At 41.0% G+C, this 15,553-nt stretch overlaps 1 protein-coding gene across 1 annotated transcript; it reads left to right on the forward strand.

Annotated features, from left to right (window-relative positions):
- The first annotated feature begins 518 nt into the window (after window positions 1-518).
- LOC119333317 (protein ALTERED XYLOGLUCAN 4-like) lies at window positions 519-2,120 on the forward strand. The gene is made up of 2 exons (XM_037606255.1): window positions 519-751; window positions 880-2,120. Exons 1-2 carry the CDS (start codon window positions 547-549, stop codon window positions 1,980-1,982), a joined length of 1,308 nt encoding a protein of 435 aa, XP_037462152.1. The 5' UTR covers window positions 519-546; the 3' UTR covers window positions 1,983-2,120.
- Window positions 2,121-15,553: the final 13,433 nt, after the last annotated feature.

Raw genomic sequence — 15,553 nt, forward strand, 5'->3', positions numbered from 1 at the left:
GCACACACGATTGCGGTAATGGGCCGGCCTGATTTCGTCCTATTGTCCAGCCAGCCGGTCAACAATCTTAGGGTTTGACTTGCCACATCAATGAATCCCAGCTAAACGCCCTTAAAGTTTAAAATAGACCGATATCAGAAAGTTCGGTGTGCTGATTTTCGAGATTACAAGTTTAGGGTTTGTTTTGGACTTTTTTTCATTCTATTTTTGTTACTCCCTCCGTAAATTAATATAGTTGATCTAAACGCTCTTATATTAGTTTACAAAGAGAGTACAAAAGAAGTACTAACAGTCAATTGCATAGTCATCGGTATCAAGTAGTATTTCTTGGTTTGTGCAAGCTCTCAGATTGTTGGCGTTGACTCCTTGTTTTGTAACCATATAATTTGGCGCTCAAACTCCGATATATACGGTATGTCCTCACCAGTACTAGCTAGATTCCAATCTCTACATGCATTCGCTCCATATAGATCTTATATACATACACATCCCGGCCGGTACCAATCTAGCTAGAAGTACAAGGCTTCATATCGTTCTTCTCGACAAATGGGAGGAATGCAAGTAGTAACGACTCATAGCCATTGTTCCTTCCTCAAGAACTTCCTCGCTGGTGCTGTGTTCACCTTGTCTCTCGTTTACATCCTCCTCCACTCCACTCCATCTTCTTTGCTCTCATATACCAATCCTGTTGGTGCATTTCAAGCACATCGCACAAGCACAATTAGCCCTCCTCTCCCACCTCCTCCTCAAGGTATATAAGCAACTCGATCGTCGATCGTACACGCATAGAGATATATACATGTCTCACTGTATAGTATATATATAGAAAATGGCTTGATTGCATGCTACCTATGCTGACCTCCATTTTTTGTCTCGCAGCTTGGCAGCAATGCGACTATACCACCGGGAAGTGGGTGTGGGATGGCAGCGTGAGCGGCCGGCGGTACGACAGCGAAAACTGCGACATGGTGAGCGCGGAGAAGTGCGTCGTCAACGGCAAGCCGGACAACGGGTACCTGAACTGGCGGTGGCAGCCGGCGGGGTGTAACCTCTCGGCGCTGGACCCGGCTGAGTTCCTCCGGGCAGTCCGGGGCAAGCTCCTGGGTTTCGTCGGCGACTCCACGGCGCGCAACCAGGCCGAGTCCCTCGTCTGCTTCCTCTCCACGGTGTCGCGGCCCGAGACGACGCACCAGTACGAGGATCATCCGATGTCCCACAAATTCTGGCGGTGGGTCTTCCCGGCGCCGCACAACGTCAGCGTCTCCACGTACTGGTCGCCGTTCCTGGTGCGTGCCGAGGGCAGGTCGGTGGACTACGCCATGACGCACGACACGCTGTTCCTGGACGCGCTCACCGAGCCGTGGACGGCGGACGTGGAGGCGATGGACGTGATGGTGATCTCGGCGGGGCACTGGTTCAACCACCAGGCCGTCTACTACGACAAGGGGCAGATAGCCGGCGTGTTTGCCCGTCCGGACGTGAACGAGACCGACATCGCCGGCGGCTACATCGGCGCGTACCGCAAGGTGATCCGGAGGGTGCTTGAGTACGTCCACGAAAAGTCGAGCGGCGACAAGCAGAAGCTGGTGGTGGTGTCAACCATGGCACCGGCGCACTTCGACGCCAAGTACGCGTCGAACCACCGGGATGCGTGCTCGCGGCCTAATCCGTATGATGAGGGAGAGGTGCCCGAGGATGGGGGCACGGCCGAGATGAGGAAGGCCGTGCTGGAGGAAGCGGCGGCGGCGGCGGCGGCGGCAAAAAGGCAGCGACGGGGGCTGCGGTTCGACGTGCTGGACGTGACGAGGCTGGCGTCCATGCGGCCCGATGGGCACCCAGGCGCCTACATCGTCAAGGACAGGTACGGTGCCGGAAAGCCCGTGCCGGAGACGGTGTTCAACGACTGCCTGCACTGGTGCGCGCCGGGGCCGGTGGACACCTTCAACGACATACTGGTGCACATTCTGGCCGCAAGCGGCTGAAGCCATTGTTCGGAGTAGTATGCACGATGAGGTACTTGTGCCCATCGACTCATCGTGCATTCGCCACCCACCCCGTGCTTGCGCGCGCGACCGCGAGGCCGACGGCCACGTATGCTTTTTCTTAGGAGACGTCTAAATGTCTTGTCACATACTTGAATTTATTTATTTTTGGCATCAGTCACTTCTTTACTTGTCCGTCAGTTCCATATCCAACCGTTGACACGTCATCTTCCTCCTACCTACTTTTGACATCAAATTTTGGCACGGGCAAGAACTTAATTAACATGGCCTCAAATGGAAAAAATCTCAACATGAAAAAGTTCCGTATTGTCTCAATGAGAAACTTTAATATTTGGATCATCACCATCCGATCTCATCTAAACGGCCGAAACTGTGCTCGAATTACTAAGATTTCATATTCATGTGTTGTTCGGTCAATTAAGCATCCAAAACAACCTCATATGAAAATAATATTCTACAAGGATTGACTTCGCCTTGTCAAAATGGTCGATTTTCATATAAAAGTTGTCTCAATCCGAAGTCGTATGCAAAAATTAGAGCCATCGAAGCACGGCCCTACCATGAGGAACAAAGTGGTGCGCCTAATCAGACACACATATAGTTGATGTCTAACGGGTAGCGCCACTGATGGCCTGTTTTACACGAGCGTTTGAGCCCTGAAGATGGCCTCAAATCGAAAAAAAAATTGAACATGAAAGTTGCTCACCTTGTCAAAACGGTTAAATTTGCTTTTGGGCTCATCTTCATCCGAGGTCATTTGTAGACCGCAAGACCGAAAAACCGAATTGTTGTCTCAGACTTACCTAAATCCTATTCGGTTAATTTTGAAAAGATTTGGACGGGATTTAAAATCATTTTCTTGTACGGGAAGTCCAGCCGCCTCATAAATAGATGAGAGGTGACAATCGATTGAACAACACACAATTGAACAATCATCTACCACTTCTACATTTGCTTCTATCTTCTCTCTTGTTTTCTTCTTCCTCGTTCTGCAAGATTGGAGGGCAGCGAACCTCGAGGCGCTATGGGCGAGCGAATCGACCTAAGGCAGCCCATAGCCGCCGCGTGCCCTAACGAGTTCCCTCCTGGGGGTGTGCGGTTTCGGGTCCTCAAAAGTACCCGCCGGATTACTTGCGTACCGCGCTTCCGGATGGGTCTCCTTCGACGTGAGTGGTGGTGCATCACCCTCAACGTTGGAGGTACACAGTTACTTGTTCATGTGCAAACACACTTTTTGGTGACTCTGTTGGGATCGAAGCTTTGAATGGTCTCCGACCCGTTCCTGCTACAAGGAGAGCGTCATCAAGCGGCTGCGATTTACAGCGGTAACATGTACCATAAATCTCCTTACGCACATGTAAACAATCATTATGTTGGTGTCACTAGATCTTCCAATGGACATGTCATGTCGGCTAGCCCTAGCGAGCAATGGCTGACTAGTTATTCTGTTGGAGGAGCTTGGAATTTACATAATCGCGACATGCAATTTAGGGATCCGAACTTTCATGCATCGGCGACACCTTTCAATATGCCGATGAACAACATGGTGAGTTCGAGTGACCAATATAGGACACCTCATGTACATGAGGGTGTCTCACAATTTGATTCGTCGGCAGTCGGCTTGCAATATGTGGGTTCAACCCCAAACATGCCGGTCTGATTGGGGAATCGGTCATGCTTCCATTAGCTATTTGGTCGGTTATCCTCAGTCATCATATACTACACCTCATGAGATTAATTGTTTAACGACATATGCAACTAATAATATTCATAACTTGGCCGGGGTGCTCACTCGTCTTATCACATCGGCAAGAAAGAAAGCTAAAGCGGCTCAGGGCAAAAGAGTTAGAGAAGAGGAACATGGCATGGGTTCCCATTGGAAGCCGTTGAGGTGAGAGGGATGTGCCAGCTCCTGTTTTGACGCCACCTGGAGTAAAGGAGGACAAGTGTGAAGCCGACAGACGGAGTCAGCGGTTTTCATCTCACTATAGGAGACTCCAAATGGTGCATCATCCATGTTCTTTAGCCGTTCCATCAAAGTCGGCGTCCCAGAACTTATCCCCAGTCAAAACATCTGAATTATTTTGGCTATTCACACTTTGGTGGACGGGTATGCTACTTCTTGAGCTTGCGTTGATTTTTCTCTTGAAGAGGAAAGGGTGATGCAGCAAAGTAGAGATAAGTATTCCCTTCAGTTTTAAAACCAAGGTATCAATCCAGTAGGAGACAACGCACAAATCACCAATACCTGCACAAACAATCAAATAACTTGCACCCAACGCGATAAAGGGGTTGTCAATCCCTTCATGATCACTTGCAAAAGTGAGATCTGATAGAGATAGATGATAAAGTAAATATTTTTGGGTTTTTTGGTTTATAGATCGGAAAGTAAAAAATAGCAAAATAGTAGATCAAAAACTTATATGATGGAAAATAGACCCGGGGGCCATAGGTTTCACTAGAGGCTTCTCTCAAGATAGCAAATAATACAATGGATGAACAAATTACTGTCGAGCAATTGATAGAAAAGCAAGGTTGTGACGATATCTAAGGCAATGATTATTAAATATAGGCATCACGTCTGTGTCAAGTAGACCGACTCCTGCCTACATCTACTACTATTTCTCCACACATCGACCAACTCCTGCCTGCATATACAATATTAAGTTCATGAAGAACAGAGTAACGCATTAAGTAAGATGACATGTTGTAGAGGAATAAACTCAAGCAATATGATGTAAACTTCATCTTTTTATCCTCGATGGCAACAATACAATACGTGCCTCACTGCGCCTACTGTCACTGGGAAAGGACACTGCAAGATTGAACCCAAAGCTAAGCACTTCTCCCATTGCAAGAAAAACCAATCTAGTTGGCCAAACCAAACCGATAGTTCGAAGAGAATTACAAAGATATCAAATCATGCATATAAGAATTCAGAGAAGATTCAAATAATATTCATAGATAAGCTGATCATAAATCCGCAATTCATCGAATCTCGACAAACACACCGCAAAATAAGATTACATCGGATGGATCTCCAAGAACATCGAGGAGAACATGGTATTGAGAATCAAAGAGAGAGAAGAAGCCATCTAGCTACTAGATATGGACCCGTAGTTCTGAGGTAAAATACTCACGCTTCATCGGAAGGGCAATATAGTTGATGTAGAAGCCCTTCGTGATCGAATCCCCCTCCTGCTGGGTGCCAGAAAAGGTCCCAAGATGGGATCTCACGGATACAGAAGGTTGCAGCGGTGGAAAAGTGTTTTCGTAGATGCTTCTGGAGGTTTGGGAATATACGTGAATATATAGGACGAATAATTAGGTTAGGAGGTGTTGGAGTAGGCCACAAGGCAAGGGCGCCCCCCTAGGGCGCGCCCCTGTGGCTTGTTGTCTAATCCAATGTCTTCTGACTTGGAGTCCAAGTCCAACATGTGTCTTCTAGTCCAACAAAAATCATCGCGAAGTTTTCGTTTCGTTTGGTATTCCTTTTCTGCGAAGCTCAAAAACAAGGAAAAACAGAAACTGGCACTGGTCTCTAGGTTAATAGGTTAGTCCCAAAAATAATATAAAATAGCATATTAATGCATATAAAACATCCAAAACAGATAATATAATAGCATGGAACAATCAAAAATTATAGATACGTTTGAGACGTATCGAGCATCCCCAAGCTTAATTCCTGCTCGCCCTCGAGTAGGTAAATGATAAAAATAGAATTTTTGATGTGGAATGCTAACTAACATATTTATCCATGTAATTTTTCTTTATTGTGGCATGAATATTCAGATCCATAAGATTCAAAACAAAAGTTTAATATTGACATATAAACAATAATACTTCAAGCATACTAACAAGGAAATTATGTCTTCTCAAAATAACATGGTCAAAGAAAGTTTATCCCTACAAAATCATATAGTCTAGTTATGCTCCATCTTCATCACACAAAATATTCAAATCATGCACAACCACGATGACAAGCCAAGCAATTGTTTCATACTTTTGATGTTCTCAAACTTTTTCAACTTTCATGCAATACATGAGCGTGAGCCATGGACATAGCACTATATGTGGAATAGAATATGGTGGTTGTGGAGAAGACAAAAGGAAGGAGATAGTCTCACGTCTACTAGGCGTATCAACGGGCTATGGAGATGCCCATCAATATATATATCAATATGAGTGAGTAGGGATTGCCATATGCAACGGATGCACTAGAGATATAAGTGTATGAAAGCTCAAAAAGAAACTAAGTGGGTGCTACTTCTTGAGCTTGCGTTGGTTTTTCCCTTGAAGAGGAAAGGGTGATGCAGCAAAGTAGAGATAAGTATTTACCTCAGTTTGAGAACCAAGGTATCAATCTAGTAGGAGACAACACACAAGTCATCGAATACCTGCACAAACAATCAAACAACTTGCACCCAACGCGATAAAGGGGTTGTCAATCCCTTCACGGTTACTTGCAAAAGTGAGATCTGATAGAGATAGATAAATGGTAAAGTAAATATTTTGGATATTTTTGGTTTATAGATCGAAAAGTAAAAAGATTGCAAAATAGTAAATCGGAAACTAAAATTATAGATCGAAAACTTATATGATGGAAAATAGAAACTTATATGATGGAAAATAGACCCAGGGGCCATAGGTTTCACTAGAGGCTTCTCTCAAGAGAGCAAATAATATGGTGGGTGAACAAATTACTGCCGAGCAATTGATAGAAAAGCGCAAAGTTATGACGATATCTAAGGCAATGATCATGAATATAGGCATCACGTCCGTGTCAAGTAGACCAGAACGATTCTGCATCTACTACTATTACTCCACACATCGACTGCTATCTAGCATGCATCTAGAGTATTAAGTTCATAAAGAATGGAGTAATGCATTAAGTAAGATGACATGATGTACAGGAATTAAATCAAGCGATATGATGAAAACCCCATCTTTTTATCCTCGATGGCAACAATACAATGCGTGCCTTGCTGCCCCTACTGTCACTGGGAAAGGACGCCGCAAGATTGAACCCAAAGCTGAGCACTTATCCCATTTCAAGAAAAATCAATCTAGTTGGCCAAACCACACCGATAGTTCGAAGAGAATTACAAAGATATCAAATCATTCATAAAAGAATTCAGAGGAGATTCAAATAATATTCATACATAAGCTGATCATAAATCCACAATTCATCGGATCTCGGCAAACACACCGCAAAAGAGTATTACATGGAACAGATCTCCAAGAACAACGAGGAGAACATGGTATTGAGAATCAAAGAGAGAATAAGCCATCTAGTTACTAGCTATGGACCCGTAGGTCTGAGGTAAACTACTCACGCTTCATCGGAATGGCAATAGAGTTGATGTAGAAGCCCTCCGTGATCGAATCCCCCTCCGGCAGGGTGCCGAAAAAGGTCCCTAGATGGGATCTCATGGGTATACAAGGCTGCGACGGTGGAAAAGTGTTTTCGTGGATGCCTCTACTGCTTTGGAGATATATGGGTATATATAGGCGAAAGAATTAGGTCGGGAGGTGCACGAGGGGCCCACAAGGGTGGGGGCCGTGCCCTACCCCCTAGGCGCGCCCTCGTCGTTGTGGCCTCCTCGTGGCTCCTCCAACTTCATCTCCAAGTCTCATGGTTGTCTTCTGGTCCAAGAAAAATTATCGCGAATGTTTTATTCTGTTTGGACTCCGTTTCGTATTCCTTTTCTACGAAACTCAAAAACAGGGAAAAACAGGAACTGGCACTGGGCTCTAGGTTAATAAATTAGTCCCAAAAATAATATAAAATAGTATACCCATTAGAGGAAGGAAAAGGTCCCATGTAATCAAATCCCCAAACATCAAATGGTTCAACATCAAGTGAATAGATCATAGGCATTTCTTGACGCTTCCCGATATTACCTATTCTTTGACATTCATCACAAGATAAGACGAACTTACGGGCATCCTTGAAGAGAGTAGGCCAATAAAATCCAGATTGCGATACCTTGTGAGCATTTCTATCTCCAGCATGATGCTCCATAAGCTTCGGAGTGACATTTCTGTAGGATTTGTCCTCGTTCATGCTCAGGTACCCAACGTCTAATAATACAATGTACTCCTTCTTTATAAAGATGTGGGTCATCCCAAAAGTAATGCCTTAAATCATAGAAGATTTTTTTATTTTGTTGGTATGTAAAGCTAGGTGGTAAATATTTAGCAACAATGTAATTAGCGTAGTCAGCATACCAAGGAGTACTATGAGCAACATTTATTGCAGCTAACTGCTCATCAGGAAAACTATCATCAATAGGCGTGGGTCATCAGGCACATTTTCAAGCCTACACAAGTTATCAGCTACGGGGTTCTCAACTCCTTTTCTATCAATGATATGTAAATCAAATTCTTGTAACAAGAGAACCTATCGAATAAGTCTAGGTTTAGCATCTTACTTTTCCATAAGATATTTAATAGCAGCATGGTCTGTGTGAACAGTTACTTTGGAATCAACAATATAAGGTCTAAATTTATCACAAGCAAACATCACTACTAAGAATTCCTTTTCAATAGTAGCATAGTTTCGTTGAGCACCGTCTAGAGTTTTACTAGCATAATGAATAACATTCAGTTTCTTATCAACTCTTTGTCCTAGAACATCACCAATAACATAATCACTAGCATCACACATAATTTCAAAAGGAAAGTTCTAATCAGGTGGTTGAACAATAGGTGCAGAAATTAAGGCTTCCTTGATGTTTCAAAGGCTTCTAAACAATCATCATAAAAACAAAGGGAATATCCTTTTGCAAAAGATTCGTGAGAGGCATAATTTTTTTATAAAAGTCTTTGATAAATCTCCTATAGAAACCAGCATGACCTACGAAACTATGAATACCTCTTATATCTTTAGGACATGGCATTTTCTCAATTGCATCAATATTAGCTTTGTCCACTTCAATACCTCTTTCAGAAATTTTATGACCTAAGACAATGCCTTCATTAACCATAAAGTGGCATTTCTCCCAATTCAAGACAAGATTTGTTTGTTCACATCTCTACATAGCTCGATCAAGATTGCTTAAACAATCATCAAAAGACTTCCCATAAACAGAGAAGTCATCCATGAAAACCTCAACAATCTTTTCACAAAAGTCAGAGAATATAGCAGTCATACATCTTTGAAAGGTAGGAGGTGCATTACATAAACCGAAAGGCATACGTCTATAAGCATAAGTTCCCAAGGGCAAGTAAAAGTGGTCTTTTCTTGATGAGGTTGAGAAACAGGTATTTGTGAAAAGCCAGAATATCCATCAAGGAAGCAAACGTGTGTGTGCTTAGATAATCTTTCAAGCATTTGATCAATAAAAGGTAGAGCGTAATGATCTTTTCTAGCTGCTTTGTTTAATTTTCTAAAATCAATTACCATTCTATAAGCTGTAACAATTCTTTGTGGAATAAGTTCATTCTTATCATTAGGAACAACAGTTATACCTCCTTTCTTAGGGACACAATGAACATGACTTACCCATCTAATATCAGCTATGGGATAGATTATACCTGCTTCCAGAATTTTAGTATTTTCGTTCTTACCACTTCTTTCATCTTCAAGTTTAACCGACGTTGGTGATCAACAACAGGTTTAGCATCAAGTTCCATATTAATTTTGTGCTGACATAGAGTGAGACTAATTCCCTTTAAATCATCGAGAGTATATCCAATAGCAGCTCGATGCTTCCTTAGAACTTTCAATAATCTTTCTTCTTCATGTTCTGAAAGGTTAGCACTAATAATAACAAGATATATCTTCTTTTCATCATAGGCATATTTCAAAGTGTTTGGGAATTGTTTTAATTCAAACACATGATCACCCTTATGTGGAGGAGGTCCTCCTAGAGTTTCAATAAGCAAATTGTGTTTAAGTAGAGGACGTTGTTCAAAGAAAATCTTATCTATTTCATTTCTTTCATGCATATGAAAATCATTTTCATGGTCTAGCAAATATTGTTCTAAAGGATCAGTAGATGGTACAGCAATAGAAGCAAGACGAATTAATTCATCCTTACTAGGCAATTATTTTTCATGAAGCTTTCTACTAAACTTGGAAAATTAAAATCATGAGACTCATCACCAAAACTAACACCAACAGTTTATTTCTCATAGTCTATCTTAGCATTAACGGTGTTCAAGAAAGGTCTACCAAAGATAATGGGACAAAAATCATCTTGTGGGGAACCAGGAACAAGAAAATCAGTAGGGTGTTTATTTTCCCACACAAGACTTCAACATCCTAACAATCCCAATTGGTGAAATAGTGTCTCTATTAGGAAGTTTAATAGTAACATCTATGTCTTCTATCTCTGTGGGTGCTATGTCATTCATAATTTCTTGATATAAGGTGTAAGTAATAGCACTCACACTAGCACCTATGTCACATAAACCATGATAAGAGTGATCTCCTATTTTAACTGAGATAACGAGCATGCCAACAATAGGTCTATGTTTATCCTTTTTATCAGGTTTGGCTATTCTAGCAGCTTCTTCACAGAAGTAAATAACATGCCCATCCATATCTTCTTCCAAGAGATTTTTAGCCATAGCAATACTAGGTTCCACTTTGATTTGTTCATCAGGTTTAGGTGTTATAATATAGCTTTTTTTAACCACAGTTGAAACTTTAGCTTGTTCCTTTATCCTAACAGGGAAAGGTGGTTTCTCAATATTAGCAGAAGGAACAACTGGATCAACATTCTAAAGTATAGTTTCTTATTTAACTAGTACCGGTTCATTAATTTCTTCTTTAATAGGCGGGTGATATTTAAACCACTTCTCTTTAGGGAGATCAACATGAGTAGCAAATGATTCACAAAAGGAGGCTACTCTCTTAGAGTCAAGTCCATATTTAGTGCTAAACTTTTGAAAAGCATCGGTATCCATAAAAGATTTAACACAATCATACTTAAATTTAATACCTGACTCTTTACCTTTGTCGAGTTCCCAATCTTTAGAGTTGCGTTTAATTCATTCCAAAATATCCCACCGGAATTCAATAGTCTTCTTCATAAAAGAACCAACACAAGAAGTATCAAGCATGGTTTGATCATTACGAGAAAGTCGAGCATAAAAGTTTTGGATAATAATTTCTCTTGAGAGCTCATGATTGGGGCATGAATATAACATTGACTTAAGCCTCCCCAAGCTAGAGCGATACTTTCTCCTTCACGAGGCCAAAAATTATATATATAAAATTCTGATCACGATGAACTAGATGCAAGTGCTGAAATTGTAAGTAACAAAGTAGTTTGATAGTAAGGTAATTTGTAATGAACAAGTAACGATAGTAGTAACAAAAGTGCAGCAAGGTAGCCCAATCCTTTTGAGGCAAAGGACGGTCCAAAACAGTTTCTTATGATAAGCAAAGCATTTTTGAGGGTACATGGGATTCTCATCTAGTCACTTTCATCATGTTGGCTTAATTCGTGTTCGGTACATTGATAATTTGATATGTGGGTGGACCGATGCTTAGGTGTTGTCCTTAATTGAACAAACCTCCTACTTATGATTAACCCTCCCGCAAGCATCCGCAACTACGAGAAAAGTATTAAGAATAAATTCTAACCATAGCATTAAACTTTTGGATCCAATTGGTCCCTTACGAATAGTGCATAAACTAGAGTTTAAGCTTCTATTACTCTTGCAACCCATCATCTAATTGCTACTCCACAATGCATTCCCTTAGGCCCAAATATGGTGAAGTTTCATGTAGTCGACGTTCACATGAAACCACGAAGGGAATCACAACGTACATACTATGAAAGTATCAAACACATATCAAGTTCACATGATTACTTGCAACATGATTTCTCCCGTGACATCAAGAACAAAAGTAACTACTCACAAATGATAATCATGCTCAAGATCAGAGGGGTATTAAATAGCATATTGGATCTGAACATATATTCTTCCACCAAATAAACCATATAGTAATCAACTACAAGATGTAATCAACACTACTAGTCATCCACAAGCTCCAATCTATAGTTCCGGTAACAAGATTGAACACCAGAGATGAACTAGGGTTTGAGAGGTGATGTCGCTTGAAGCTACGTCGGCATTTCCCCAAAGAGGAAGGGATGATGCAGAACAGCGGCGGTAGGTATTTGCCTCAGATATGAAACCAATGTTATTGAACTAGTAGGAGAACCAAGCAACACAACTTAATCAGCCCCTGCACACAGATAACAAATCCTCGCAACCCGACGTGTTGAAAGGGTTGTCAATCCCTTTCGGGTAATGGTGCCAGAAATTGGCAAACAGACGTGAGAGAGTTGTAAATATTGATAGATCGAATGCCAAATAAAATAAATTGTAGCAAGGTATTTTTGGATTAATAGATTTGAAAATAAAGGCAAATAAAAATAGATCGCAAAGGCAAATAATATGAGAAAGAGACCCGAGGGCCGTAGGTTTCACTAGTGGCTTCTCTCAAGAAAAATAGCAAAGCGGTGGGTGAACAAATTACTGTTGGGCAATTGATAGAATTTCAAATAATTATGACAATATCCAGGCAATGATCATTATATAGGAATCACATCCAAGATTAGTAGACTGACTCCTGCCTGCATCTACTACTATTACTCCACACATCGACCGCTATCCAGCATGCATCTAGTGTATTAAGTTCATGGAGAAATGGAGTAATGCAATAAGAACGATGACATGATGTAGACAAGATCTATCTATGTAGAGATAGACCCCATCATTTTATCCTTAGTAGCAATGATACATACGTGTCGGTTCCCCTTCTGTCACTGGGATCAAGTACTGTAAGATCGAACCCACTACAAAGCACCTCTTCCCATTGCAAGATAAATAGATCAAGTTGGCCAAACAAAACCCAAATATCGGAGAATAAATACGAGGCTATAAGAAATCATGCATAAAAGAGATCAAAAAAACTCAAATACTTTCATGGATATAAAAAGATAGATCTGATCATAAACTCGAAGTTCATCGGATCCCAACAAAAATACTGCAAAAGAGTGACATCATATGGATCTCTAATAAACCATTTTATTGAGAATCAAGAGAGAGAGAGAGATGAAGCCATCTGTCTACTAACTACGGACCTGAAGGTCTAGAAAGAACTACACACACATCATCATAGAGGCACCAGTGGAGGTGGTGAACCCCATCCGAGATGGTGTCTAGATTGGATCTGGTGGTTCTGGACTCTGCGGTGGCTGGATGAATATTTTGTCGACTCCCCTAGGGTTCTAAAAATATTGGGGTATTTATAGAGCAAAGAGGCGGTCTGGGGGCAACCGAGGTGGGCACAACGCACCAGGGCGCGCCTGGGCCTCCTGGCGCGCCCTGGTGGGTTGTCCCCTCCTCGGGACTCCCCAGGTGAAACCAAGGCCCAACATGTTCCTTCTGGTCCATAAAAAATCTCCGTAAAGTTTCATGGAATTTGGACCCTGTCTGATATCTATTTTCTGCGATGTAAAAAACACGGAAAAAACAGGAACTGGCACTTGGCACTATGTCAATAGGTTAGTACCAAAAAATGATATAAAAATGACTATAAGATGATTATAAAACATCCAAGATTGATAATATAATAGCATGGAGCAATGAAAAATTATAGATACGTGGGAGACGTATCAACATCCCCAAGCTTAACTCCTACTCGTCCTCGAGTAGGTAAGTGGTAAAAATAGAATTTTTGATGTGGAATGCTGCCTATCATGTCATATCATATTTCTTTCTTTATAGCATGGACATTTGGACTTTTATATTGTCCAAAGCAATAGTCTAGTTTTGACATGATAATTAGATACTCAAGCATATCAATAAGCAACCATGTCTTTCAAAATATCAATGTTAAAATAAGTTATCCCTAGTCCATCATGCTCAAACATTGATCCATTCATGAAACATACTCGAATATTAGCTACACCCAATACTTAAGTACGATCATATTGCCTCCTAGATGGTGCTTTTATAAGAGAAGATGGAGACTCAAATTCAAAAATAAAAATTGCATAAAGTAAAAGAAAGGCCCTTCACAGAGGGAAGTAGGGATTTGTAGAGGTGCCAGAGCTCAAAGCGAAAAACTTAGAGATAAAAACATTTTGAGAGGTGTATCCATCCCACCAACGAAAACGACTTAGAGTTCCCAATACTTTCCATGCATAGATATATCATAGGCAGTTCCTAAACAGAAAATAAAGTTTATTGCTTTTTCCACCATAACTTTCACTTTCCATGGCTAGCCGTATCCACAGTTACCCTCCATACCAACACTTTCCAAGGAATTTATTATTTTACAACATAAAGTAAATTCAATTTTTTTTGCATTTCGGGACTGGGCATCCCTAATACCTTTGCCTTACTCTCGTGCAATGACAAGTGAATAAACACTCATATTGAGAATAACACATCTAGCATGGAAAATATTAGCCACCCCTCACCGCTCCGCGAGCGAAACGAACACACAAAAGAGAAGTTTACTTTCAAAATTAGAGATGGCACATGCAAATTTGCTTAGAACGGCAAAACAATACCGCATATAGGTAGATATAGTGGACTCATGTGGCAAAACTGGGTTAAAGGATTTTGGATGCACAAGTGGTGATCATACTTAGTGCAAAATGAAGGCTAGCAATAGATTGGGAAGCGACCAACTAAGAAACAGATAATCTCATAAGAAATCATTAAGCATAAATAACACCGAATAATGCACCACAAGTAGGATATAATTTCATTGCATGACTATTGACTTTCGTACTTGCATAGGGAGTCACAAACCTTAACACCAATATTCGTACTAAAGCATAATTACTCCTCAACATGACTCACATATCACATCATCATATCTCAAAACTATTACTAAGAATCAAGTTTATTTTGTCCAATGATCTTCATGAAAGTTTTTATTATATCCTTCTTGGATATCTATCACTTTGGGACTAATTTTCATGTATTGCTTTTGACAAGCTCCAACGAATATAAGTGAAGATCATGAGCATAATATAATTTTATTTCTATCAAATTAATTTCAGTGAAGCAAGAGAGAATTTCTTCAAAAATACTAAAGCACATAGTGCTCAAAAAGATATAAGTGAAGCACTAGAGCAAGTCCATTGCCCATAAAAAAATTAAGTGAAGCATAGAGAGCAATTCTAACAAGTCATGACATAATTTCGGCTCTCTCAAATAGGTGTGTCCAGCAAGGATTGATAACTTAAAACACAAAATAAAACAACCAAAGACGCATATCATACAAGACGCTCCAATCAAAACACATATCATGTGACGAACAAAAATATAGTTTCAAGTAAAATACCGATGATCGTTGGAAGAAAGCGGGGATGCCACTCGGGGGCATCCCCAAGCTTAGTTGGTAGCTCAATTTTGGATAATAGCTTGGCATGCCGGGCATCCCCAAGCTTAGGTTCTTCCATCCTTCCTTCATCCATCGTAAGATAACCCAAAACTTGAAAACTTCAATCACACAAAACTCAACAAAACCTTATTGAGATCCGTTGGTATAAGAATAATAAACCACT

The sequence above is a fragment of the Triticum dicoccoides genome, chromosome 7A (assembly GCF_002162155.2).
Source record: "Triticum dicoccoides isolate Atlit2015 ecotype Zavitan chromosome 7A, WEW_v2.0, whole genome shotgun sequence".
Taxonomy (NCBI): Eukaryota; Viridiplantae; Streptophyta; class Magnoliopsida; order Poales; family Poaceae; genus Triticum; species Triticum dicoccoides.

What these genes read in the sequence shown, in the direction of transcription:
- LOC119333317 (XM_037606255.1), top strand. Translation starts at nt 547, where the DNA reads ATGGGAGGAATGCAAGTAGTAACGACTCATAGCCATTGTTCCTTCCTC. An exon ending in TCTCCCACCTCCTCCTCAAG is followed by an intron (nt 752 to 879) that starts GTATATAAGCAA and finishes TTTGTCTCGCAG; the next exon opens with CTTGGCAGCAATGCGACTAT.